Below are 27,651 nucleotides of genomic sequence, written 5' to 3' on the forward strand. Positions count from 1 at the left end.
CTTGGCTGGCTGTGTCACCTAACGCCTGCAGACTACATAGTGGTACCCTTTCAAACACAGCTTTCTCCACTAACTGCCTCCTGTCTTTTATACATCAGAGCTACAGCTCTCAAAAAATTCAATGGTAAGGGCCCAGATACATATTTTAAAAATGCAAATCCATAAGTTATTTTCACAGGAAGCATGGCCTGATTTGGGCCAGATACCCACTGTTGGCCCACACTGGTAGACAAGGAAGGCGAGAAAGGTCATAGCTGGACTTTGGGCTGGGAGGTTTCCCAGAGGAAGGCATGTGGGCAGGAGGACATGGAAAAGAAGATCTCTGTTTCACTTTCACATGTGTTTTTTTGTGTTTAAAGAACCTATTTTCATTGTAGAGCAGTATGATAAAACAAAACACAAATACAACCACTACTTATACCTTACAGTTTTACAATTTGTCACTTACAACTTCCTTGAAAGACCCCCTCTTGGCTGAGAGTAAAAAAGTGGATTAATGTAGTAAGAATGATATGGGCCCTGAAGATTTATCAGCTAAATAAATAGAATATGCAAACTAACCTTCCAACTCCACTTTCCTCCTTTCTCAAACAGAAAAAGTAACAGTTCCCTCACAGAGATTTTGTGAGGATTCAATTATGTAACAAATATGAAAAGACCTGCCATAATACATCACATGCCATGATTCCCCATTTTCTTTTATTAATATTGCATAATTCCTTATACAAACTAAATTTTACACATTTTTGTAGAAATGAATAGAAAATTAATATTAGATTCTTACTCTTTTAATGTTTGCAGGTCTACAGCTCGGTGCTTTGAGTCCACCTAGAGAGGTGGGATAGGGAGGGTGGGAGGGAGACGCAAGAGGGAGTGGATATGGGGGTATATGTATACGTATAGCTGATTCACTTTGTTATACAGCAGAAACTAACACCATTGTAAAGCAATTATACTCCAATAAAGATGTTAAAGAATATATTTGCAGATCTATAATAATGAGGAACAAAGGAAAAGCAGTGTGATATATTCAGTTGAGACCATATAAATAAAAATTATAGCATGACTTTAAGTAATTTATAGTTTTTTCAGTGATTTTTAATATCTATGATCTCAGTACTGGAGGTGATATGCCATTATGTCTTTAAAGAGCTATAATTAATAGTTTACAATGTGTAAAATTGAAACATTATGCACATATTATATCATTGTGTACTAATTATTATTTCTCCCAAATACCTTGCAGCTGTGTGTTTTCAAAATGGCCATTAGCATTCTGCAAGAATTGTTCTATAATAGTCAAAAAATCATTTCTGTTTCTTAATTACACATTTGCAAAACATCTGAATAAGGTACAGAGTGAGATTACAAACACAGATTTTGATTTAATGAGAATTTTAGGAGTGACCATATCAATTTAATTTACTGATATATTATTAATTTTAAACTATGGGTATCACAAAAATTCTCAATCAGAGAATTTAACATTTCTGCCCTGCTAGAATACATAAAGAAGAACTAAGCATTCTCTTATTGTATAGTATCCCTGTAAACAAATATTAATAAATGTTGTATGTTATAAAAATATATATGATAGACAAATCATTCATATTAAATATTATTAATTTAATAATGTAAATATTTATATATTTTAACCATTTTGTGTAAGCAAATAATAGTTATTAATTTAATAATGTTAATATTTATATATTTTAACTATCCTATATAAGCAAATAATAGTTATTAATATATATTTGGTTGAATATTTATATATATTTAATATTTATTTAAATTAATTTAAATTTTAAAAACTAATAACATGAATATATATGTAATGTGTGTATAAGTGAAAAATAAATATATACATAAAGTATATGATACATGCTGACATCATTTATATTTACTGTATTAGAATGTACTTAAATACAAGCTTCTGAAATCACTTATAAACTATTATGATAAAAACTTTCTATGGGTACTCATTACTTAGATAATTAATATTTCCTATTTTTTAAATCTACTGATTGACAAATAAGGTTTTAGAATTTAAATGTATTACCTCTAAAATAAAATACTTAAATATCTGATATTTAAATATAAAGTAATTATATATATATGTATAATCCTGAAATCAATTATACTGTACACTGACTTTGAGATATTTTTTCCCCCTTTTCTCTCATGTTTCAAGGTTATTAGACTAGTACTTTAGATCCTATGCAAAGTAGTAATATAAATTGACCTGGTCAAATGCTATCTTTACTGTTAGAAGACCATGAATAATTAGGTATCCTGCAAGACATCTCTGAGTAGGCCCTAAAAATTATTCATGAATCCTAAGTCCAGAGTCCTTAAATTCTCACAAAGAGACTAGAGCAGAAGTGACAGGCTGTGAGAACTCAAGCTAAGGCAGCTTAGTCCCTGGGTGACGGTCACTCTGCATTTGTGGGGGCCAGTGGAGGTCCGAGACATCTGTTTTGGGTTTTTGGGTGCTGCCAGGATACATCCAAGTAAACATTTTCAAGTACAGTATGGAATCGGACAGCCATAAGGACAACTCTCAGGGATCTTGTAAAAATTTCAGTGCTGTGAATTTATACTGATTTTGTACTAACATATTCTTATATTTCATTTTATTTGGGTATCAAATAAACATCTTGGTTTAACTTGAAGATACATAAAGAAAATAATTCCTCTTTGAATATTTTCTGCCATGGTGATTTTAGCAGTTGGAGGATAATTATTAATGTTATAGCCCTTATAAGAAATCTACTTGTTTTTTGCCTCTGTCAGAAAAAAAAAAAAAAAAATCAATAAGAAGCAATGTTAAAGAAAAGTAAAAGCTTAATAGTGAGAGAATTTGGAGTATTTAAAATTACCTGGACCATAAGATCCCTGCAGGTAGTAGTTGAAATAATGTTAGAAAGACAGGTTTTGAATGCCAGCCAAATAGTCTTCATTTGTTGTAGAGTAGGGAATCATTAATAATTTCTTGAAAGAGTTTCTCAATAATGCATTTATTACATTAGTATAGTTTATTACATTAGAAGCTAAAATATGAGTTAAAAATAAATTACTGTAAACTAAGAGATAATTTAAGACTATGGCCTTAGAATTGGAAATAAGAGAACATGGATAAAATCAAGATATGAAAATTATTATAGTAGGCATTCAATTTCTAGTGTTTTAAAAGTCAGAGAATTAAAATATGTAATGATAAAAGAGAGAGAGTCCAGACAAAAATGTCTGGCATTGTATTAAATTAAACACTTGGGAAAATCCAGCCTAGACTCACACACAAGGCCAGTTGTTTGTGGGCTGTTTCATTGTCCATCCATTAATCTGAGGTCCAAACAATGCAGATCAAAGCAATGTGTTTTTAACAACTTATTTCTATGTAAACTATCCATTTTAAACCCTAATGTTGCGATGAGAATTTATTATCAAAACGTCAACAGTTCTTGCTAACCTGTTTCTGTAAAGCTTGTCTATATGTGCAAAAACAAAAACAAAACCAGTGACTGGTAAAGACTGCAAATATTCAGTAGAAAGAGAAAAGTACCCCAAATTCTGTTACACATGTAAAAATGTCCCATGCGATGCCCTTTAAGTGAAAATAATCCTGTTATAGCTAAATGAAAGAAATTACTACAATATCAAAATGTTGTTGAAATGAACATTTAATCAAGTTACTAGTTTTTGAGGAAGGAGTAATACGGATGCTTCATCCTTGCAGAGATAAAACCTCTTGCAAATCAAAAAGGGGAAATGTATTAAAAAGTAGGTGTTGCTTTTCATTTCAGTACAGCCTCAGTCCACTAAATGTTGAAGGAACAAATGTCAGTGTTGACTTATTTCAAACTGATTATAGCAGAAAAGCCTGAAGTTTACAGTATCCCCCAAACACATGCCTAGCATGGGTGTCTGTCATCTAAAGGTCATTGATAGAGTGGAGATATTGATATCAAGGAATTTCACCCAGAATGTGTTTTGTGTAACAACCTTCCTGACTGTTATGCAACTAGAAGCATATGTCACCTCTCTGAAGGTTTAAAATGATAAGAATTAGTCTCAAAAATTGATACAGCTGAAACATGTCTTTAGGTCTCTAAAGAAATAAATATCAACAGTAAAAATCTGTTTTAATACAGCACAGGAGCAGTTTCACCAAAAAATGTGTGTCTTTAAATGGTTTCTATTTTGGATTATTATGTCAAAGGTATATAAACTAAATTTTATCATAAAAGAATGGCATCTTACATGGAAGATTTAATATTCAAGTCAATTCATTGTTCTGGTGCTCTGGAGGTGGCTCATGGCATTGTGTGGAAAGCCTGTGAATCTGGTCTTTTTACTGCAGGAAAACTACCACCAGATGGTGTTTGAACTAAAGCCTTATGGTTAGGACCATATATTATATTCATTTTTAATATAAAAGGAATTTTATTATTAAGAATTTTAAAAAGTTATTTTTAAAAGCCTCACTTCAATTTACAAGCCCTTTAATATAAAATGTCTCATCAGCTTACTGCAGGAAATGTAAGCAAAGGAACCTGGACTTTGTAATCAATTGAATGGTAACTCTGTCCCCAGTTTCCTTTCCTGGAAAATGTGTTTAACATTATCTCCTCATGGGATGGTTGTATGGATTCAGTTTAGAATGTGTATAAATGATACTTGGAGTTTCTAGCCAAGAGTAAATGTTTAATTTTACATTATCTTCATCATCATCATCATCATCACTATTCTTAGCACTTCATTTACAATGATTTCTGATTGTTTCACTAATGTAACTGTTGTCTCCACTAATTTGTTTATGGTCTCCTTTACCATAGAAGTAGTTGTTTATACTTCTTTTGTGTTAGTTGCTTCCTTTGCTAGGTCACTAGTCTAGCTATATAATTCCTTAAAGCAAAAGTTCATTTTGAATTTGAATTGACAGTCACAAGACATGTCCTCGAAGAACAGGATAATTTTGTTACTGAACCACATTTGGGTCCACTCACCTGCACGCGGTAAAGCCAGTCTACTGACACCGGGTTGTGGTGAAGGAAAATGCAGCGTTTATTGCAGGGCACCAAGCAAGGAGTCCAGGCAGCTAGTGCTTAAAAGGCCCGAACTCCCTGAAGTCTTTCATGGAAAGGTTTTTAAAAACGGGGTGAGGGGAGGTGGGTTGTGGGATCCATGATCAGCTCGTGGACATTCTTCTGATTGGTTGGTGGTGAGGTAATCGGGAGACAACATCATCAGTCTTCTGGTTCCAACTGGTCTGGGGTCTATGTGCTTATGGGCAGCATGCAGTTAATTTCTCCCACCTGGTGGGGGTTTCGGTATCTGCAAAACAGCTCAAAGGATGTGGCTCAGAATATTTTTTATAACTCTTGAGGAGGAACTAAAAGTCCTTGACTTTGTTTAATGACTAAAGTGTTACTGGTTTGTCTTGCTTGACCATTTTCCTTTCTTCCTGTGTTTTCTCACTTCTTTGATTAAATTTATTATTTGGAACTTGGGTAAGGTCTCGGAGGCTAAAGTTTTCTACAGACAAGACGAAGGCAGAGGACATGGGGGGATCTGTCCAGGGAAGGCCCCATAGGCTCCTGCTTGGTTACAATTTGATGGGAGAAGCATGTTCCTTACTGCTCTACATATCTCATAAGAAACTTGTGAGGGTCTAATGAGAGTGTGAATCAGCATGCTTTGAAAAAGTCACTTGATTATATATACATTAATATAATTTACACATTTTAAATCTAAATTCGTTCGAAGTCTTTTACAAACCGCCTAATTTATATCTGTTCATCCACTTGCATAATTTTACACCTTGCTTTACTGTCAATGATGGGTCATTAATCTACCTATGGAATACTCCAGTTTTGATTTTAAACTCTAAGGTTTTGACTGCAGTTTCATATATTTATTAATATCTATGACATATGTCCTGTGAGATTTGATATATAATTCCATAAAATTAGAGTTAAAATGATATTAAGCCCAGTGATTCCTCTCTTGAAAATGTTTCTCTGAGGCATTGGGATCCTGCTTGAAACAGATGGATCTCCATGATTCTTTGCAACTTTAAAGCTTCAGTTTTCAGAGAAGTTAATTGTTCATGATGCTGTTGGAATAGGTAGTTGGGATTTGTGGAGCTCATTGTTTACTTGTGCATAACCTGTTTGTCACCATATTTTTTCTATCATCCCATTATAAGCCTATCTCTGTTTCAGAAAATCAACCATATTTTACATACATCTCTCATCACTTTTTTGTTATCTTCTGCCATCTGCAAGCTGTTCAGACTTATCTGTTTCATTCTGTGCTCTCAAAGAATTCCAACTAAGTACCCTTTTTTGAATAAGTAGGCAACTTTGACATTACTTTAAAAAAGATCCAGAGTGTTTTGAGCTGATTTGCATGGGTACCTCCAATTTGTCATTTATTTTTAACTACTATTCCATGTGAGAAAAACAGAAAAGCAGAATAGAAATAGACCTTCCTAAGCCTTTAAGTTGTTTTTTAGACCAGCTTGGTACTCTAAAATAGTGTAGTGAGAACCACACTAGTGTGGGCTACGTCTGATAGAAATAGTGATGGCCATTCAGCTTGAAGAAAATGGCTTCATTTGACACAGCAATGACTGTTTTGCTTGAGGGAATGTGGGAGTCACATAATTGATGGGGGCAGAAAAAATATGGTGGAAGTAAGATTCTGCATTGGGGTTTGAACTTTTATTAAAACTAGAATCTTTTTAGAAAATAAATTTTAGAGACCTTTTAGTAGACCGCTGAGTGCAGGTTGAGAAACCTGCCCTAGCACATGATACAGACTGTGAAACTATGGAGTTGGAGAAAAAAGCAGTAGAAATATCAGACTGATGGCAGTTGATTTGGTGGTAGGTCATTACTATCTATCTTTGCATTCAGCTAATTTTTTTTTTAATTGGAGTATAGTTGCTTTACACAGTTGTGTTAGTTTCTACTGTACAGCAAAGTGAATCAGCCATACATATATCACCTTTTTTTTGGATTTCCTTCCCACTTAGGTCACCACAGAGCACTGAGTAGAGTTCCCTGTGCTATACAGTAGGTTCTCATTAGTTATCTGTCTTGTACATATTAGTGTATATATGTCAATCCCAATCTCCCAATTCATCCCACCCCCGCCTTCCCTCTTGGCATCCATATGTCTGTTCTCTACATCTGTGTCTGTATTTCTGCTTTGGAAATAAGATCGTCTATACCATTTTTCTAGATTCCACATATGTGCATTAATATGATATTTCTTTTTCTTTCTGACTTACTTCACACTGTATCACAGTCTCTAGGTCCATCCATGTCTCTGCAAATGGCACAATTTCATTCCTTTTTATGGCTGACAGTTAATTTTTTATAGTGACACGTGACTCCCTCTCATTTCCTTTGGTGTTTATTCTATACATATTTTCTTTGTTGTGACCATGAAGATTACACATAAGATCCTAAATTTATGACAGTGTGTCTTAAATTGATACCAACTTAACCTTAATCACACACAAAAATCTACTCCTTTACAGTTTTTCCTAACTGCTATTTGTCACAATTATGTTCTCTATTGTGTACCTATTAACATAGATTTGTAATTATTTTATGTCTAAATCCTATAAAAATTAAGAAGTGGAGCTGTAAATCAAACTTACAATAATAGTTTGGTTTTTTTTTACTTTTTCCCCATATTTGCCTTTACCAAAGAACTTTGTATTTTTATGTGGCTTTGAATTATTGTCCAGTGCCCCTTCATTTCAAGTTGTAAATGGACTCCTTTTAGAATTTTTTAATAGGACAAGTCTAGTAGTAATTCACTCCTCAGCTTTTGTTTTTCTGGGAATGTTTTAATGTTTCTCTCATTTTTGAAAGATAGTTTTGCTGGCTATAGAATTCTTGGTTGACAGTGTTGTTTCTTTCAGCACTTAAGTGTATCACCCCACTGCCTTCTGGCCTAAAAGATTTCTGCTGAGAAATCAACGGATAGTTTTATTGAGGATCTCTTGTTTGTGATGAGTTGCTTTTCTCCTTCTGCTTTCAAGATTCTTTCCTTGTCTTTTGGTAGTTTGATTATGTGTCTCACTGTGAGTCTCTGAGTTTTTTCTACTTGGAGTTTATTGAGCTCCCTGGAAGTGTTTATCTATGTCTTCTCTGAAATTTGAGAGCTCCCTGGAAGTGTATATCTATGTCTTTTCTGAAATTTGAGAGGTGTACAACCATTATTTACTCAGATTCATATTTAAGATAGTTTTTAAAAAATCTTTGTCTAATAAGTCCAGTTTGTGTATTTCTTCAGGGACTAGTGCCAGGATTAATTTTGTTTCTTTGAATAGGCCATGTTCCCATACATTATTGCATGCCTTGTGATGTTTGTTAAAAAGTTGGCATTTCCGGGCTTCCCAGGTGGCGCAGTGGTTGAGAGTCCGCCTGCCGATGCAGGGGACACGGGTTCGTGCCCCGGTCTGGGAGGATCCCACATGCCGTGGAGCGGCTGGGCCTGTGAGCCATGGCCGCTGGGCCTGTGCGTCCGGAGCCTGTGCTCCACAATGGGAGAGGCCACAGCAGTGAGAGGCCCGCGTACCACAAAAAAAAAAAAAAAAAAAAAAAAAAAGTTGGCATTTCCAAGAAAGAGCCACCTTTCCCAGTCTTGCAGAGTGGTATGGGAGACTTCCACAAATGAGTGGGCCACTGAGCCTCGAGATCAGCCTGTGGTGAAGAAGTTAAGGTCTTCTCAGGTCTTTACTGCTCACATGTTCTGTCTGGGTCTGGGTATATGTTTGTGTGTTTCTCCCCCAGCTGCTTTAAAATATCCTGATTCCGCAAAGAGCCTCATTGGAGCCTCTTCTCAGGGTCTTTTGTGTTCTGCAGTATTGCTCTGCCTGTATCTCTTGCCCACACCTGCCTGCTTTTCTGCAGTCCTCACATAGTTTTTATAGCCAAGTGTCCACTGTTGTCTTATTGGCTTCCAGCTGCCATTCCCCATCCTATGCCTGACTCAGGCAAGGCAGGAACTAGTCCTTCAATACTGGGCTCACAGACAGGCCAGAACACTGTAAACAAGTTCCTCTTTCGTCCTCCTTCTCCGGTAGGGAACCAGGAAATGGGCCCCTTCCTCTCACCAGTGCCATGTCAGGGAAGGTGTGGGACAAAAGCATGTAAAAATTCCCTGAAATTTACCACTATTATGAACGTGGCTTTTTCTTCATTGGACATTTACCAGTTGCTGTAGATCTTTGATTAGTTTTCAGGGTTCCTACAAAGTTATTTAGCCCGTAGTTATTTATCTGATGTTTCAATGGGGGAAGGAGGCCTGGAGCTTCTATTCTACCATCTTCTCATTTCACTGCCGAACTTGCTGGATTATTTTTTTCAGTTGAGAACATTAAATACTTAGGAAAGAAAATTTTGTATTGTGGTAAGATTGGTATTTAATGAAGGGTTATATCCATATCACAGTTTCATCCTAATTTAGCAATAAAAACTAAATCTTGCTGTAATTATTAGTGCATTTTTTATGCATAGTTTTAATTAAATGCTTAAGGATTTCAATATCTACCCAGACTATTTTTTCCTTCTTGTGGTATATTATTCAAAATATATGTGAACATATTTATATTTGTAAGAATGCTTTTCAGGTGCAAATAATAAAATCATGTATTCAAATGAGTTTGAATTGTAGGAAATATATGAATCATCCAACAGGATATTCAGAGCTAGTGTAGGTTTCTGAGTTGGTCAATGTTTCTGTCTCAACTATGATATCAGGGGCCCTGGTTCTTGCGCAGTCTCTTCTATTCATGCTGTTGCCTCCACCTTTGAACTGTAGCAAGATGGTACCAACAGTTACACGTTTGAAATTCAAACATGGTAAGGTCCAGAGTGAAAAAGAGATGATCTCTATGAGCTAACAGGAACGTCCCCCCAGAAGCACTCCTGCTGGCTTCCTCTCAAGCATCATTGAACTGAATTGAGTCACAACCACCGTTGAACAAATTTCTGGAAAGAAAGAGGGAATTGCCTTGATTGGATTACACTAATTAGATAGAGTGGGATAGTTTATTGGAGTAGCAGCCACTCTAACAAGCAAATGAATCCTTTAAAAACTATTCTGACTGTGCAACATCCCAGCAGGTGGGAAGGCTCTTTATAAAACAGATTAAAAAAAAAAAATCACATCTGCACAAGAAGACCATTACTTTTTCTACTTCAATGATAAACACGCTTGAGGTTTAAAATATAATAGGTAATTTTATTTAAAATATCTCTTGTATAGATCTTTTTTTTGAATTTTTGAGTTTTATTTATTTATATATATATATTTTTTATACAGCAGGTTCTTGTATAGATCTTAATAGATAATTAACGTCTCCATTTCACCATGGGAATGAATGAAAGCTTTCTTCTATATAAGCTACGGTATTTATGGCATGGTGCTCTTTTTTCCCATCATGCTATTAATTGTAACGTGTCATAAAGGTGATCATAATGAGAAAATGTTTTAAAATTAAATTTAGACTTCTTTAGTAGAGGAAAGGGTTTCAACCAAAGGCTGTTGGCATCCTGGGTAAGAAGTCTGTTTTTCAGGAATAAGAATAGGTTTATCTTAATCTAGCTAAATTATCTTAATTCTTAAAGAAATCACATGTTAAGGCATCAGCATTTAAGAAACAAATCTACCTAATGTAAATTTATTATCTGGATATTTTCTGAACAGCTACATGAAAATGTAATAATGTTTCTTTCTATTACAGTAACTCAAGGAGGTGTTGCTTTGGTCTCTGACATGTGTCCAGATCCTGGGATTCCAGAAAACGGCAGAAGAACGGGTTCGGACTTCAGGTAGGAGATAACAATAACAATAACGTGTTATTTTCTAAAACATATATAATTTCATCTTGTAGTTTTAATTCTTTTTCCTTTTGATTTAAAGATACAATTTTTCAATTTTTATGCATCTATAATATCTGTAGTGTTAGACCCAAACGGTCTACGAGGGATTCCAACTCGCCCAAGAACCGCCAAGAGTCGAGAGCCGCTGCAACACGCAAGAGGTTTATTAGGAGCCGATGCACCGGGGTTCCCTGAACCTCACGCAGGAGGCCGATGGGGAACCCCTAAAAGCGGAATCACATACTTTTTATAGGTTTATTTACTCATAGGGCGGGTATATTCTCACAATGATTGGGTAAATGTGGTGACTTTTGAATTCATTGGCTTAGGAACTTTTGTCCCACCTTCTGGCCGTTATAGTTGTCTGTTCATTGTGGCGGTTAGGGCGTATACCTGTTACGGGCAACTGGAAAATTACCCGCTGTCTGGCAAGTCCCCGTCAACTGAAAAACTCCAAGAATTGGTTTCGATAGGGAGAAGGAGTGGCGCACGATAGGGAGAAGAATTGGTTTCGATAGGGAGAAGGAGTGGCGCACGATAGGGAGAAGAATTGGTTTACGGGAACAAGTGAGGGGGTGGAAAGTCCCTAAAGGCCCCACATTCCCCCCCTTTTTTTTTTTTGTAACTAATTTCAATCATGGAATTTCAGTTTCTTTTTGCGAGTTTTGGTATTGTTGCCTTAGCATTAAAACTTGTACCGTACTAATGCGTTCTCTAATAAAGGCTATCAGGCGATTCAGAATGCATGGTCCAAAAGTTAAGAGCAACAATAAAATAATGAGGGGCCCTAACAAGGTGGAAACTAAAGTAGTAAGCCAGGGAGATTTATCAAACCACGATTGAAACCATCCTTTTTGATTTTTCCTTTCCTGTTGTCTTTTGTCCAGGCGCTCCCTAAGTTTGTCCATAGTTTTGGTAATAGCCCCAGAATGATCAATATAAAAACAGCATTCTTCTTTTAGTGCAGCACATAGTTCGCCCTCCTTAAGGAACAGCAGATCTAATCCCCTCCTGTTTTGCATTACCACCTCTGAAAGCGAGGTGAGGGATTCTTTTAACTGAGTTATGGAACTTTCTAATGCCCGGAGGTCAACATCTACAGCTTGTCTTAAGGCATCATAATAGTGGGGTTGTTGGATGAGGGCTGTTGTACCCGTTCCTACCCCGGCTGCCATTTCTAGTCCTAGGAGTACAGCCAGGGTGAGTGTTATGGGTTTCCTCTTAAACCTTCTTCTGCCCTCATATTCATCTAGAAAGGATGAATCTGAATGATAAATGAGTCTGGGGACTAGCTGAACTAACACACAAAAATCGGTTGAAGCTTTAAGGACCTCTAAAGAAATGCAGGGGGTCAATCCTGTGTTACATGCCCACCATCCATCCGGAGGAGGGAGGAGATATTCTGAGCCCTGTGGGAGGCTTAAATTGGCACAAAGATGTCGGTGGGACGAGGGGGGCGTTCCTACACATGTACCGTTTCCTAATACTGAGGCCAGGGTCAATTTACTATTTTTTTTTTGTTTCCATCGACATTGATCTGGAGTGTTAACATTATTATAATTAGAATTATATCCTATAGCATCATAATAAGGGGGAGGAGCAGCATAGCAAAGCCAACATGATTTGGTAGCCTCCGGGTTTGTGGCATTTAAAACCTCAAAAGCCGCCTGGACCAATGAGAGCATTCGGTCCCGGAGGGTCTTGGGCTTGATTGTCATTTTTTTGGCTCAAAAGTTTGCTTTCTTATCTCTGGTAACGCTGTGGGAGGGGCCAAAGGTAGCAAAGAGTGCCCTATCTCAGGGTTGGGGCCTATAGGAACTGGAGTAGGGGTTTCAATTTTTAGTTTGATGGTCATTAGTAATCCATTATCATATCCTTTTTTATAAAACCTGATTCCCCATGAATGGCCATTTATCCAGTTTTTTATCTTTTTTTCCTGGTTCATTAAAAGAGATCTTAAGGGGATGGCACCATTTAGTACATTCAGGCCTATAAGTTAAGGGGTTGGTTGGGTGTGTATAATTGGCTGTCACCTTAATAAAGTCCCAGCCAGAGGTGGGCTTCCAATAGGTGTCTCCTGTGGTTTCATATCCCCAGCTTTTGCAATAAAAGTTTTCAGTTCCTCCATATTTATAATTAAGGGACCTGTGGCGATGGAACCCGGGGCATATGTAGAAAGCAGGAGCTCTGAGCCCAGTCCTCCGAATCCCGTTTTTGCAACCCTTTCCGGAGGAATCAGCTCTAGTTGATAAAATTTTTGGAACATTATGTTGATCATAATAGTCTTCTAAATCCCAACCGGGAGCCCCTATGGCCAGTTTACAAACATCAGGAAAAAGGTTTGGCCACCAGGTCCATTGGGGAGCGATATTGCTAACAGACATATTACATCTCCAGTTTGGGAAATTACCTGTCAGGTTAAACGCTGGGGCAGGTGAGGACTAAAATTACTCACAGTCAGTAGGGGTAACAAAGTTAAAGTTATAAATCTGATGATCGCAGAAGCTTGAGCTTGAGCGGGTTGCTGGTCTTTTGGGCTCGCCATTCCGATGTTGTAGATGCTGGTGCGGCCTTCACGTGTGAAGCGTGGATCCACGCAGCGATGCCGTCTACCTTTATAGCCGTGGGGGTGGTGAGCAGGACGATGTATGGTCCTTTCCACCGAGGCTCTAGAGTCTGGGTTCGGTGCCGACGGACGTACACGGAATCTCCGACTTGGAAGGGATGAGCCTCTGCTGGTGTTCCTGGTCGGTAAGCCTCTGCCAGCTGGGACCACACCTCCTTTTGGACCAACTGGAGTCCCAACAGCCTAGCATATAAGTCAGTGTTATTCTGGCAGTCAGGACTTAATTTTTCCCTTAGTGTAAAAAGAGGAGGTGGGGCCCCGTATAGTATTTTAAATGGAGTAAGATAATAGCGGGAGGGGGTATTTCTAGCCCGGAACAGGGCTAAGGGAAGGAGCACCGTCCAATCTGTACCGCCAGTCTCTATGGACAATTTAGTTAGGGTCTCTTTTAGAGTTCTATTTATTCTCTTTACCTGTCCTGAACTCTGGGGTCTATAGGCACAATGTAATTTTCAATCAGTCCCCAGGTATTTGGCCACACCCTGACTTACCTGGGCGACGAAGGCGGGACCATTATCTGATCCTATTACCTTTGGTGCCCCGAACCGGGGGAAAATTTTTTCTAAGATCTTTTTGGCCACCACAGTAGCTGTCTCCTTTTTCGTCGGGAAAGCTTTTACCCATCCTGAGAAGGTATCTATAAAAACTATAAAATACCTGTTACCGTACCTTCCAGGGCGTATTTCAGTGAAGTCGACCTCCCAATAGGCTCCTGGGCGGTCTCCTCTGAGCCTTTTTCCGACCTCAAGTTTTTCTTTATGGGAGTTTACCTGTTGGCATGGAATGCACTCTCGTGCAATCTGCTCAGCTAATTTAGTTAGTCCAGGGGTATCATAACCTGTCTTGTGTAGTAGGGACACCATCTTTTTGGTTCCCAAGTGTGTCCATCTGTGAATCTGTTGTAGCATGGATTTTGCTTGTTGAGGAGATAATGTTCCTTTAGTTATGGCTGGGGTAATTGTTCCCCTATCATTTGGTTTCCCAGGACTCTCATCTGATAGTTCTAGTATGATTTCCCGTAGAGCCACTTTTCGTGCCACCCTATCTGCCATGTTGTTGCCTCTTGTCACCGGGGTATTGTTCTTCTGGTGTCCGGGGCAATGAGTGATGTTGACTTTAGTGGGGAGCATGAGGGCAGCTAGCAGTGTCACTATTTCTTCTTTGTTTTTAATTTCTTTGCCCGCCGAGGTGAGCAACCCTCTTTGTTGGTAAATGGCCCCATGGACCTGGGCGGTAGCAAATGTGTATCTATTGTCCGTATAGATGTTTACCTTTTTGTTTTCTGCTAGTTCCAATGCTCTAGTCATGGCGATTAGTTCAGCCCGTTGGGCCGATGTCCCTTGCGGTAATGTGGCTGCCCAGATGACCTCTTTCCCGTCTACCACGGCAGCTCCCGCCCGACGCTTACCTTCCTCTAGGAAACTGCTTCCGTCAGTAAACCAGGTAACGTCGGCGTTGGGGAGGGGCTGATCCATCAAGTCTGGTCTGCTACCGTGTGCTGCAGCCAGTACTTCCTGACAATCATGGATGACGGTAGTGCTTTCCAGGTCAGGGTCGGGTAGCAAGGTGGCCGGGTTGAGTCCTGTGGCTGAGGTAAACTTAATACGATCTGAGTTTAACAGCAAGGCTTGGTAATGAGTCATCCTGGCATTTGTTAGCCATCTGTCGGGTGGCTGGCGAATTACACTTTCTAATGCATGGGGGGCTGTTATCGTTAGGTTCTGCCCCAAAGTCAGTTTGTCAGCATCTTTGACCAAAGCGGCCACCGTGGCGATTATTTTTAAACAGGCGGGCCATCCTGCTGCCACAGGATCCAATTTCTTTGATAGGTACGCAACCGGGCGATTCCAGGGGCCCAGTTTTTGAGTTAGTACTCCCTTTGCAATACCTTTATTCTCGGCCACGTACAGATGAAAAGGCTTAGTGATCCTTCCCCCGTTCCTTTTTTTAGGGCATTTTTTTGCCCAATGACCTTTTTCTTTACAGTAGGCACATTGGTCCTTGTCTAATGGCCGCCTTTTATCCGTTGTTCGCCCTTCCTGTCTATTTCTGTCTTTACTGTTTCCTCCTCTGACTACAGTGGCCAGTATCTTACTCAAATGTCTTTCTTGCCTCTTATTTCATCTTACCTCACGAGCCTCTTGTTCCTTCTGCTTTCTTTCTTTTCTTTCTTCTTCTGTCTCCCTCTTATTATATACCTTATCTGCCTCTTTTACTAAGTCCTGAAGGGAGAAACCTTGTAGGCCATCCAGCCTTTGTAACTTCTTTTTAATATCAGGGGCCGCCTGGTCAATAAAGGCCATTGCTATGGTGGCCTTATGTTCCTCAGAGGTTGGATCATAAGGAGTGAATCGTCTAAAAGTCTCCATTAAGCATTCTAGGAACACGGTTGGCGATTCCTGGGGCCCCTGAGTTACCTCTCTTACCTTAGCCAAATTCGTGGGGCGCCTGGCCGCTCCATGGAGACCCGCCACCAGAGCCTGGCGATACATTTTCAGGTGCTCCTTACCTTCCAGGGTATTAAAGTCCCAATTCGGCCTGACGAGTGGAAAACCGGCATCAATCTCATTAGGCAACTGGGTAGGTTGTCCATTGGCGCCTAACACATTCTTTCTAGCCTCCAGGAGAACCCGTTGCCTCTCCTCAGTTGTGAGGAGAGTCTGGAGGAGCTGTTGACAATCATCCCAGGTGGGTTGGTGGGAGAAGACAAGAGACTCTATTAGAGCAGTAAGAGCCTGTGGGTTTTCAGAGAAAGTAGGGTTATGCATCTTCCAATTATAAAGATCTGCAGAGGAAAAGGGCCAGTATTGAAGGGGCCTATTCCCGTGGTTATCGGGGGGGGCCATATTCTCTAAGGGGTAAAGCAGTAGGATCCGGGGAAACAGCCCTCCGGCTTCTGGTGCCCGCCGAGGGACCCCCCCTTTCCGCCATAACAGGTGGCCCTACTGGTGCGGAGGGTTGTGAAGCTGGGGGTCCTAGGGGCGACATGGGATTTAGGGCCGGAGGATAAGGAGGTGGGGAATCTAGAAGAAGCAAATCAGACTGCAGGTCAGGATATATCGCCTTTGGCGGGTCCGGGGCAGCAGATGACTTTTCCGTGTCTGGGGTTTTCTTCAGGGCCAATATCTCCGATTGTGCTGGAGCGCATGCAGACGTGCCTGTTGAGGAAACAAAGGGCCGGACCCACGGAGGCGGGGAGAGAACTAGATCTTCCCAGACCAAGATATATGGTATCTGGTCTGGGTGTCCGTGGGGTCCTGTGTTAAAGACCCTAGACTTGACTAGCCCAACCTTATCTAACAAAAAAGATCCTTCGGGTGGCCACCCTGTCTGAAATGTAGGCCACTCAGAGGTACACAGCGTTTGCCATTTTTCTTTCCTTACTTTTACCGAAAGGTTGTGGGCCCTAGCCCTAACTTCGGTCCAGTGGCTTAGGGTAAGAGAAAGAGGAGTCGTCATAGTTTGTCCCATTGTCGTCCGTCAAAAGAAAGATAATAGTACAGAAAAACAATAAAATTTCAAAAGACACACATTGATATTGCCGCCGCGAACTTAAACCCGAAACCAACTCAAATTCAGATGGCAGCTTATATAACCTGCCAGAACCAGCCGCCGCGAACTTAAACCCGAAACCAACTCAAATTCAGATGGCAGCTTATATAACCTGCCAGAACCAGATGAAGGGGAGACAAAATTTGTTTCTCCTTCCAGATGGACCACCAGGGCGTCCCCCCGGGGCCCGTGGACACCAGCTTTCGGCACGTCTGCCTAGCCAGGAGTCCAATACAGATTCCACAGCAAGCCGGTTCGCACGGCTTTTTCCTAATGGCGGCTAGCAACAAACAAACGACAAACAAACAGACAATTGGGCTCGAGCCTACCTGATACCTCCGACTCCCGATGTTCTTGTGACCCGGGGGCGAGTGGGGATCCCGGACGAGCCCCCAAATGTTAGACCCAAACGGTCTACGAGGGATTCCAACTCGCCCAAGAACCGCCAAGAGTCGAGAGCCGCTGCAACACGCAAGAGGTTTATTAGGAGCCGATGCACCGGGGTTCCCTGAACCTCACGCAGGAGGCCGATGGGGAACCCCTAAAAGCGGAATCACATACTTTTTATAGGTTTATTTACTCATAGGGCGGGTATATTCTCACAATGATTGGGTAAATGTGGTGACTTTTGAATTCATTGGCTTAGGAACTTTTGTCCCACCTTCTGGCCGTTATAGTTGTCTGTTCATTGTGGCGGTTAGGGCGTATACCTGTTACGGGCAACTGGAAAATTACCCGCTGTCTGGCAAGTCCCCGTCAACTGAAAAACTCCAAGAATTGGTTTCGATAGGGAGAAGGAGTGGCGCACGATAGGGAGAAGAATTGGTTTCGATAGGGAGAAGGAGTGGCGCACGATAGGGAGAAGAATTGGTTTACGGGAACAAGTGAGGGGGTGGAAAGTCCCTAAAGGCCCCACAGTAGAATTCTAAAACATATTGTGCTGAAAAATTCCAGTTACTCCAGAGTTTGTACCTTTCAGTATATAAGCCATTATTAAAAATTTAACTCTATATGGATATGATCAAAATTTGTCTCCAGGGATTTTATTCTGTTTTTAATTTGCTACCTTCCCATATTCGAATGCATTTTTGTTAGTGTTTTAAAAAATAGATGGTACAAAAATTTAACTATAGCCTCATAATTATTTCATTAAATAAACTTTTATAATAATGAAGGTGAGTGGCAGTCAATGCAACTTATGACAGAAGATGTTATGGTTCATTTTACTAGATTATGATTACTAGAGAATGCTTTATAGTTGTTACATTATGAATGTAGTAGTGATTATAATAGTGATTTTTTTCCTAGATTTTTGCATTCCTTTCAATTAGTTCAAGAAATTGAACATTTTCCAACTTAAAAGATGGATACTAATATTGGGAGTAAGCTGCAAAATCAAAGAGTAAAGGGGAGCAAGAAATATGCTTTTCTTTCTTATAATCTCACTATTTTTGAGAAAGAAACAAGAAAAGATGTTTGTAGAGTTTAGCCTACTAAAGTGAGCTGAAAATTGAAAGAAAGTAGTGATACTATTAGAGAAGGAAGAAGAAATGTTACTTAGTGAAATTGGAGTAGCAGTGTTATTTTTAAAGGATAGAAAAATAATAAAATTATCTGTAGGGTGGCTGTAATGAAGTAGGTAAAATGATATATAATTTTTTTACATGGAAAGGAAAAGTGTATAGCTGTGCTACTGAAATACTTTTGACTTCATAGTAGTGTCTGTCATGTTGCAAATGGAATAGACAATTGGAATGTTTGCGGTTTAAATATCACAAACTTTGAGTGTACATTAAGGTGTTAGTATCTTAGCTCAAGTTCTTTTGGAGCAGAGCCTGAGATGGGGACTCTTATTCAAGCGGTTTTCGGAAAAGTGACCTCTGGTTATGGGGAACAAAGCAGGGTAGAATCAGAGTAGAAAGCTGAGCAGGAAGTTGATTTTAACTGGAGATTAGCTTCAGTCTCAATCTATGGGGAATTTCAGGGAACAAATAGTTTACATTTTGGACCCACCACCCTTGCCTTTCTTCATTGGCTTCCTCCATTCAGCTCAAGGAAGTTCCCCAGGGCAAGAGTGATTATGAGTAGTTATTAGCACCCCAGGGGGTTTGTTGTGTCCAGGGGGTGTGGTGGTCAGCTAAGAAAGAAAACTACTGATTTCAAATGTAAAGTGGCTGTCAGTTGAAGGCATTCAAGAATTTGATCTCCTTTAAAATGATGCAAATAGATGAAATTTACACATTCTTGGCTAGAACCCCTGGAGCTTTCTGTCCTATATATTCCTTTCTTATCTCAAAAGTCAGCTCCTACCAGAAAGTGGCCTTCAAACCTTGCTTCCCAAAAGCCTTACATATCCCTCCATTAGAGTTACAGCAGTGACTCTGCATTATGCATTTTACACATCCGTTTCTTCCACCCAACTTAAGCTTCTGCAGGACAGGGATAGTATCTTATTGTCTCTGCCTCATCAGTGACTGGAATAGTGCCTGGTGCAAAGGAACTCAAAGGGTGTTTGTCAAAGGCACTTGTGTTTGAGGGGATTGCCCATCCAGCACTCTGTCATCCCTGAAACTCAGAAACCTCCTTGGTCTATGTGGCAGAGCTCTGTTTTAAAACAAAGCAAATTAAATTTTGTCTTGAAATGCCCACGGTCATGAGACCCCTCCACAAGACCACCAGAGACAAGAGTCAAAGCCAAACGGCAAGGGACATTTATTGCAGGTTCGAACCTGGACCTCCGCGCACTCGTTGCCGGTGACGCTAAGAGGTCCCGATGGAGTTTAGTACAGCTCTTTTATAGACAGGTACAAACAAGCTCGGGACCTTCTGCGGGGCTTTCCAGGGGTGGGGAGTACTGATTGGCTAACTTTTAAACAAAGACACTAGTCACTGATTGGTTAACTTTTAAACAAAGACACTAGTCACCGTCTGATTGGTTGGATGGTTGCAAAAGGGGGTTCAGCAAGCATAGTTACAGAAGCGAGAGCGGCTGGTTAAGTTTCGGTTTCCTGAGGCTTTGTTTTTCAATTAGGAATACTTAAGATGGGGCCATAGTTACAAACAGTACAAACAGGAAGATCGATGCAATCCTAGCAGCGCTACGGCCTAATGGCAGGGCATCAATTCAGTCCTATTTCTACCAAAGTAGAACATAGCCCTTCAGTCTGACTATGCAAACTGTTCAAATTGCATCGTATGGTAAAGAGAGCCAGAGAAACTGTTTAATCTTCAAAAGTTAGCAAGGAATTCAGAAACATTCAGGGCCAGTATCTGTTTAGCACGAGGGCGAGAAAAGATTTTATTAGTATCTGAGGTGAATATGCTGGCCTTTACTCTATCTCATTCTTTTTTTTTTTTTTTTTTTTAAACATCTTTATTGGGGTATAATTGCTTTACAATGATGTGTTAGTTTCTGCTTTACAACAAAGTGAATCAGCTATACATATACATATGTTCCCATATGTCTTCCCTCTTGCGTCTCCCTCCCTCCCACTCTCCCCATCCCACCCTTCCAGGCTGTCACAAAGCACCGAGCTAATATCCCTGTGCCTTGCGGCTGCTTCCCCCCAGCTATCTACCTTACTACGTTTGTTAGTGTGTATATGTCCATGACTCTCTCTCGCCCTGTCAAAACTCACCCTTCCCCCTCCCCATATCCTTAAGTCCGTTCTCCAGTAGGTCTGCGTCTTTATTCCTATCTTACCCCTAGGTTCTTCATGACATTTTTTTCCCTTAAATTCCATATATATGTGTTAGCATACGGTATTTGTCTTTTTCTTTCTGACTTACTTCACTCTGTATGACAGATTCTAGGTCTATCCATCTCATTACAAATAGCTCAATTTCATTTCTTTTTAAGGCTGAGTAATATTCCATTGTGTATATGTGCCACATCTTCTTTATCCATTCATCCGATGATGGGCGCTTAGGTTGTTTCCATGTCCTGGCTATTGTAAATAGAGCTGCAATGAACATTTTGGTACATGACTCTCTTTGAATTTTGGTTTTCTCAGGGTATATGCCAAGTAGTGGGATTGCTGGGTCATATGGTAATTCTATTTGTAGTTTTTTAAGGAACCTCCATACTGTTCTCCACAGTGGCTGAACCAATTCACATTCCCACCAGCAGTGCAAGAGTGTCCCCTTTTCTCCACACCCTCTCCAGCATTTATTGTTTCTTGATTTTTTGATGATGGCCATTCTGACTGGTGTGAGATGATATCTCATTGTAGTTTTGATTTGCATTTCTCTAATGATTAATGATGTTGAGCATTCTTTCATGTGTTTGTTGGCATTCTGTATATCTTCTTTGGAGAAATGTCTATTTAGGTCTTCTGCCCATTTTTGGATGGGGTTGTTTGTTTTTTTGTTATTGAGCTGCATGAGCTGCTTGTAAATTTTGGAGATTAATCCTTTGTCAGTTGCTTCATTTGCAAATGTTTTCTCCCGTTCTGAGGGTTGTCTTTTGGTCTTGGTTATGGTTTCCTTTGCTGTGCAAAAGCTTTGAAGTTTCATTAGGTCCCATTTGTTTATTTTTGTTTTTATTTCCATTACTCTAGGAGGTGGGTCAGAAAGGATCTTGCTGTGATTTATGTCATAGAGTGTTCTTCCTATGTTTTCTTCTAAGAGTTTGATAGTTTCTGGCCTTACATTTAGGTCTTTAATCCATTTTGAGCTTATTTTTGTGTATGGTGTTAGGGAGTGATCTAATCTCATACTTTTACATGTACCTGTCCAGTTTTCCCAGCACCATTTATTGAAGAGGCTGTCCTTTCTCCACTGTACATTCCTGCCTCCTTTATCAAAGATAAGGTGTCCATATGTGCGTGGGTTTATCTCTGGGCTTTCTATCCTGTTCCACTGATCTGTCTTTCTGTTTTTGTGCCAGTACGATACTGTCTTGATTACTGTTGCTTTGTAATATAGTCTGAAGTCAGGGAGCCTTATTCCTCCAGCTCCTTTTTTCGTTCTAAAGATTGCTTTGGCTATTCGGGGTCTTTTGTGTTTCCATACAAATTGCGAAATTTTTTGTTCTAGTTCTGTGAAAAATGCCAGTGGTAGTTTGATAGGGATTGCATTGAATCTGTAGATTGCTTTGGGTAGTAGAGTCATTTTCACAATGTTGATTCTTCCCATCCAAGAACATGGTATATCTCTCCATCTATTTGTATCATCTTTAATTTCTTTCATCAGTGTCTTATAATTTTCTGCATACAGGTCTTTCGTATCCTTAGGTAGGTTTATTCCTAGATATTTTATTCTTTTTGTTGCAATGGTAAATGGGAGTGTTTTCTTGATTTCACTTTCAGATTTTTCATCATTCGTATATAGGAATGCCAGAGATTTCTGTGCATTAATTTTGTATCCTGCTACTTTACCAAATTCATTGATTAGCTCTAGTAGTTTTCTGGTAGCATCTTTAGGATTCTCTATGTATAGTATCATGTCATCTGCAAACAGTGACAGCTTTACTTCTTCTTTTCCGATTTGGATTCCTTTTATTTCCTTTTCTTCTCTGATTGCTGTGGCTAAAACTTCCAAAACTATGTTGAATAAGAGTGGTGAGAGTGGGCAACCTTGTCTTGTTCCTGATCTTAGTGGAAATGCTTTCAGTTTTTCACCATTGAGGATGATGTTTGCTGTGGGCTTGTCATATATGGCTTTTATTATGTTTAGGAAAGTTCCCTCTATGCCTACTTTCTGGAGGGTTTTTATCATAAATGGGTGTTGAATTTTGTCGAAAGCTTTCTCTGCATCTATTGAGATGATCATATGGTTTTTCTCCTTCAATTTGTTAATATAGTTTATCACATTGATAGATTTGCGTATATTGAAGAATCCTTGCATTCCTGGAATAAACCCCACTTGATCATGGTGTATGATCCTTTTAATGTGCTGTTGGATTCTGTTTGCTAGTATTTTGTTGAGGATTTTTGCATCTATGTTCATCAGTGATATTGGCCTGTAGTTTTCTTTCTTTGTGACATCCTTGTCTGGTTTTGGTATCAAGGTGATGGTGGCTTCCTAGAAGGAATTTGGGAGTGTTCCTCCCTCTGCTATATTTTGGAAGAGTTTGAGAAGGATAGGTGTTAGCTCTTCTCTAAACGTTTGATAGAATTCACCTGTGAAGCCATCTGGTCCTGGGCTTTTGTTTGTTGGAAGGTTTTTAATCACAGTTTCAATTTCAGTGCTTGTGATTGGTCTGTTCATATTTTCTATTTCTTCCTGATTCAGTCTTGGCAGGTTGTGCATTTCTAAGAATTTGTCCATTTCTTCCAGATTGTCCATTTTATTGGCATAGAGTTGCTTGTAGTAATCTCTCATGATTTTTTTAATTTCTGCAGTGTCAGTTGTTACTTCTCCTTTTTCATTTCTAATTCTATTGATTTGAGTCTTCTCCCTTTTTTTCTTGATGAGTCTGGCTAGTGGTTTATCTATTTTGTTTATCTTCTCAAAGAACCAGCTTTTAGTTTTATTGATCTTTGCTATTGTTTCCTTCATTTCTTTTTCATTTATTTCTGATCTGATTTTTATGATTTCTTTCCTTCTGCTAGCTTTGGGGTTTTTTTGTTCTTCTTTCTCTAATTGCTTGAGGTGCAAGGTTAGGTTGTTTATTCGAGATGTTTCCTGCTTCTTAAGGTGGGCTTGTATTGCTATAAACTTCCCCCTTAGAACTGCTTTTGCTGCATCCCATAGGTTTTGGGTCGTTGTGTCTCCATTGTCATTTGTTTCTAGGTATTTTTTTATTTCCTCTTTGATTTCTTCAGTGATCACTTCATTATTAAGTAGTGTATTGTTTAGCCTCCATGTGTTTGTATTTTTTACAGATCTTTTCCTGTAATTGATATCTAGTGTCATGGCGTTGTGGTCGGAAAAGATACTTGATACAATTTCAGTTTTCTTAAATTTACCAAGGCTTGATTTGTGACCCAAGATATGATCTATCCTGGAGAATGTTCCATGAGCACTTGAGAAAAATGTGTATTCTGTTGTTTTTGGATGGAGTGTCCTATAAAGATCAATTAAGTCCATCTTGTTTAATGTATCATTTAAAGCTTGTGTTTCCTTATTTATTTTCATTTTGGATGATCTGTCCATGGGTGAAAGTGGGGTGTTAAAGTCCCCTACTATGAATGTGTTACTGTTGATCTCCCCTTTTATGGTTGTTAGTATTTGCCTTATGTATTGAGGTGCTCCTATGTTGGGTGCATAAATATTTACAATTGTTATATCTTCTTCTTGGATCGATCCCTTGATCATTATGTAGTGTCCTTCTTTGTCCCTTTTAATAGTCCTTATTTTAAAGTCTATTTTGTCTGATATGAGAATTGCTACTCCAGCTTTCTTTTGGTTTCCATTTGCATGGAATATCTTTTTCCATCCCCTTACTTTCAGTCTGTATGTGTCTCTAGTTCTGAAGTGGGTCTCTTGTAGACAGCATATATAAGGGTCTTGTTTTTGTATCCATTCAGCCAATCTGTGTCTTTTGGTGGGAGCATTTAGTCCAGTTACATTTAAGGTAATTATTGATATGTATGTTCCTATTTCCATTTTATATATTGTTTTGGGTTCGCTACTATAGGTCATTTCCTTCTCTTGTGTTTCGTGTCTAGAGAAGTTCCTTTAGCATTTGTTGTAAAGCTGGTTTGGTGGTGCTGAACTCTCTCAGCTTTTGCTTGTCTGTAAAGGTTTTAATTTCTCCATCAAATGTGAATGAGATCCTTGCTGGGTAGAGTAGTCTTGGTTGCAGGCTATTCTCCTTCATCACTTTCAGTATGTCCTGCCACTCCCTTCTGGCTTGTAGGGTTTCTGCTGAGAGATCAGCTGTTAACCTTATGGGGATTCCCTTGTGTGTTATTTGTTGTTTTTCCCTTGCTGCTTTTAATATGCTTTCTTTGTATTTAATTTTTGACAGTTTGATTAATATGTGTCTTGGCGTGTTTCTCCTTGTATTTATCCTGTATGGGACCCTCTGTGCTTCCTGGACTTGATTAACTATTTCCTTTCCCATATTAGGGAAGTTTTCAACTATAATCTCTTCAAATATTTTCTCAGTCCCTTTCTTTCTTTCTTCTTCTTCTGGAACCCCTATAATTCGAATGTTGGTGCGTTTCATGTTGTCCCAGAGGTCTCTGAGACTGTCCTCAGTTCTTTTCATTCTTTTTTCTTTATTCTGCTCTGCAGTAGTTATTTCCACTACTTTATCTTCCAGGTCACTTATCCGTTCTTCTGCCTCAGTTATTCTGCTATTGATCCTATCTAGAGTGATTTTAATTTCATTTATTGCATTGTTCATCGTTGCTTGTTTCATCTTTAGTTCTTGTAGGTCCTTGTTAACTGTTTCTTGCATTTTGTCCATTCTACTTCCAAGATTTCGGATCATCCTTACTATCATTATTCTGAATTCTTTTTCAGGTAGATTGCCTATTTCCTCTTCATTTGTTAGGTCTGGTGGGTTTTTATCTTGCTCCTTCATCTGCTGTGTGTTTTTCTGTCTTCTCATTTTGCTTATCTTACTGTGTTTGGGGTCTCCTTTTTGCAGGCTGCAGGTTCGTAGTTCCCGTTGTTTTTGATGTCTGTCTCCAGTGGCTAAGGTTGTTTCAGTGGGTTGTGTAGGCTTCCTGGTGGAGGGGACTAGTGCCTGTGTTGTGCTGGATGAGGCTGGATCTTGTCTCTCTAGTGGGCAGGTTCACGTCTGGTGGTGTGTTTTGGGGTGTCTGTGGCCTTATTATGATTTTAGGCAGCCTCTCTGCTAATGGGTGGGGTTGTGTTCCTGTTTTGCTAGTTGTTTGGCATAGGTTGTCCAGCACTGTGGCTTGCTGGTCGTTGAGTGAAGCTGGGTGCTGGTGTTAAGATGGAGGTCTCTGGGAGATTTCCGCTGTTTAATATTATGTGGAGCTGGGAGGTCTCTTGTTGACCAGTGACCTGAAGTTGGCTCTCCTACCTCAGAGGCAGAGCCCTGACTCCTGGCTGGAGCACCAAGAGCCTTTCATCCACACGGCTCAGCATAAAAGGGAGAAAAAGTAGAGAGAATTAGTAGAAGTATGAGGAAAGAAAGAAGGAAAGGAGGAAAGGAAGGAAGGAAGAAAGAAGCAAAGAAGGAAAGAAAGGAGGGAGGGAGGGAGGGAGGGAGGAAGGAAGGAAGGAAGGAGGGAAAGAAGGAAAAAAAGACAGAAAGAAAGATGATACAGTAAAAATAAAATAAAGTATAATATAGTTATTGAATTAAAAAATATTTAGAAAAAAAAAAAAGGGACGGATAGAACCTTAGGACAAATGTTGGAAGCAAAGCTATACAGAGAAAATCTTACACAGAAGCATACACATACACCTTCACAAAAAGAGGTAAAGGGGGAAAAATCATAAATCCTGCTCCCTGAGACCACCTCCTCAATTTGGGGTGATTCGTTGTCTAAAGGAGGGAGGGAAGGAAGGAAAGAAAGAACGAAGGTAAAGTATAATAAAGTTATTACAATTAAACTTAATTATTAAGAAAAAGAATTTTTAAAAAAAAGTCATGGACGGATAGAGCCCTAGGACAAATGGTGGAAGCTAGAGTATACAGACTAGATGTCACACAGGAGCATACACGTACACATTCACAAAAAGAGGAAAAGGGAAAAAAATCATAGATTTCGCTCCTAAATTCCACCTCTTCAATTTGGGATCATTCCTTGTCTATTCAGGTATTCCACAGATGCAGGGTATATCAAGTTGATTGTGGAGCTTTAATCCGCTGCTTCTGTGGCTGCTGGGAGAGATTTCCCTTTCTCTTCTTTGTTTTCACAGCTCACAGGAGCTCAGCTTTGGATTTGGCCCTGCCTCTGCGTGTAGGTCGCTGGAGGGCGTCTGTTTTTTCGCTCAGACAGGACGGGGTTAAAGGAGCCGCTGATTCGGGGCCTCCGGCTCACTCAGGCCGGGGGTTGGGGGATGGGGGAAGGAGGGGCACTGCGTGCGGGGCCGGTCTGCGGCGGCAGAGGCAGCGTGACGTTGCGGCAGAGGCCGGCGTGATGTGGCACCAGCCTGAGGCCCGCCGTGCGCTGTCCCGGGGAAGTTGTCCCTGGATCCCGGGAACCTGGCAGTGGCGGGCTGCACAGGCTCCGCGGAAGAGGGGTGTGGAGAGTGACCTGTGCTCGCACACAGGCCCCTTGGTGGCGGCAGCAGCAGCCTTAGCGTCTCCCGCCCGTCTCTGGGGTCCGCGGTTTTAGCCGCGGCTCGCGCCCGTCTCGGGGGCTCGCGCCCTCAGCCGCGGCTCGCGCCCGTCTCTGGGGTTTGCGCTTTCAGCCGCGGCTCGCGCCCGTCTCTGGGGTTCGCGCTTTTAGCCGCGGCTCTCGCCCGTCTCTGGAGTTCCTTTAAGCAGCGCTCTTAGACCCCTCTCCTCGCGCACCAGGAGACAAAGAGGGAAGAAAAAGTCTCTTGCCTCTTCGGCCGGTGCAGGCTTTTCCCCGAACTCCCTCCCGGCTAGTCGTGGTGCACTAACCCCTTCAGGCTATGTTCAAGCCGCCAACCCCAGTCCTCTCCCTGAGCTCCGTCCAAAACCAAAACCTTAGCCTCAGCTCGCAGCCC

General features: G+C 40.2%; 1 protein-coding gene across 1 annotated transcript in view; it reads left to right on the top strand.

Annotated features, from left to right (window-relative positions):
* CSMD1 (CUB and Sushi multiple domains 1) overlaps positions 1-27,651 on the top strand; it is a 1,813,702-nt gene that overhangs the window by 1,275,281 nt on the left and 510,770 nt on the right. The window contains exon 8 of the mRNA XM_032618622.1: positions 10,769-10,856. Within this exon, the coding sequence (XP_032474513.1) occupies positions 10,769-10,856 (88 nt within the window). The remainder of the gene's footprint in view (positions 1-10,768; positions 10,857-27,651) is intronic.

This window comes from Phocoena sinus, chromosome 21 (assembly GCF_008692025.1).
Source record: "Phocoena sinus isolate mPhoSin1 chromosome 21, mPhoSin1.pri, whole genome shotgun sequence".
Lineage (NCBI taxonomy): Eukaryota > Metazoa > Chordata > Mammalia > Artiodactyla > Phocoenidae > Phocoena > Phocoena sinus.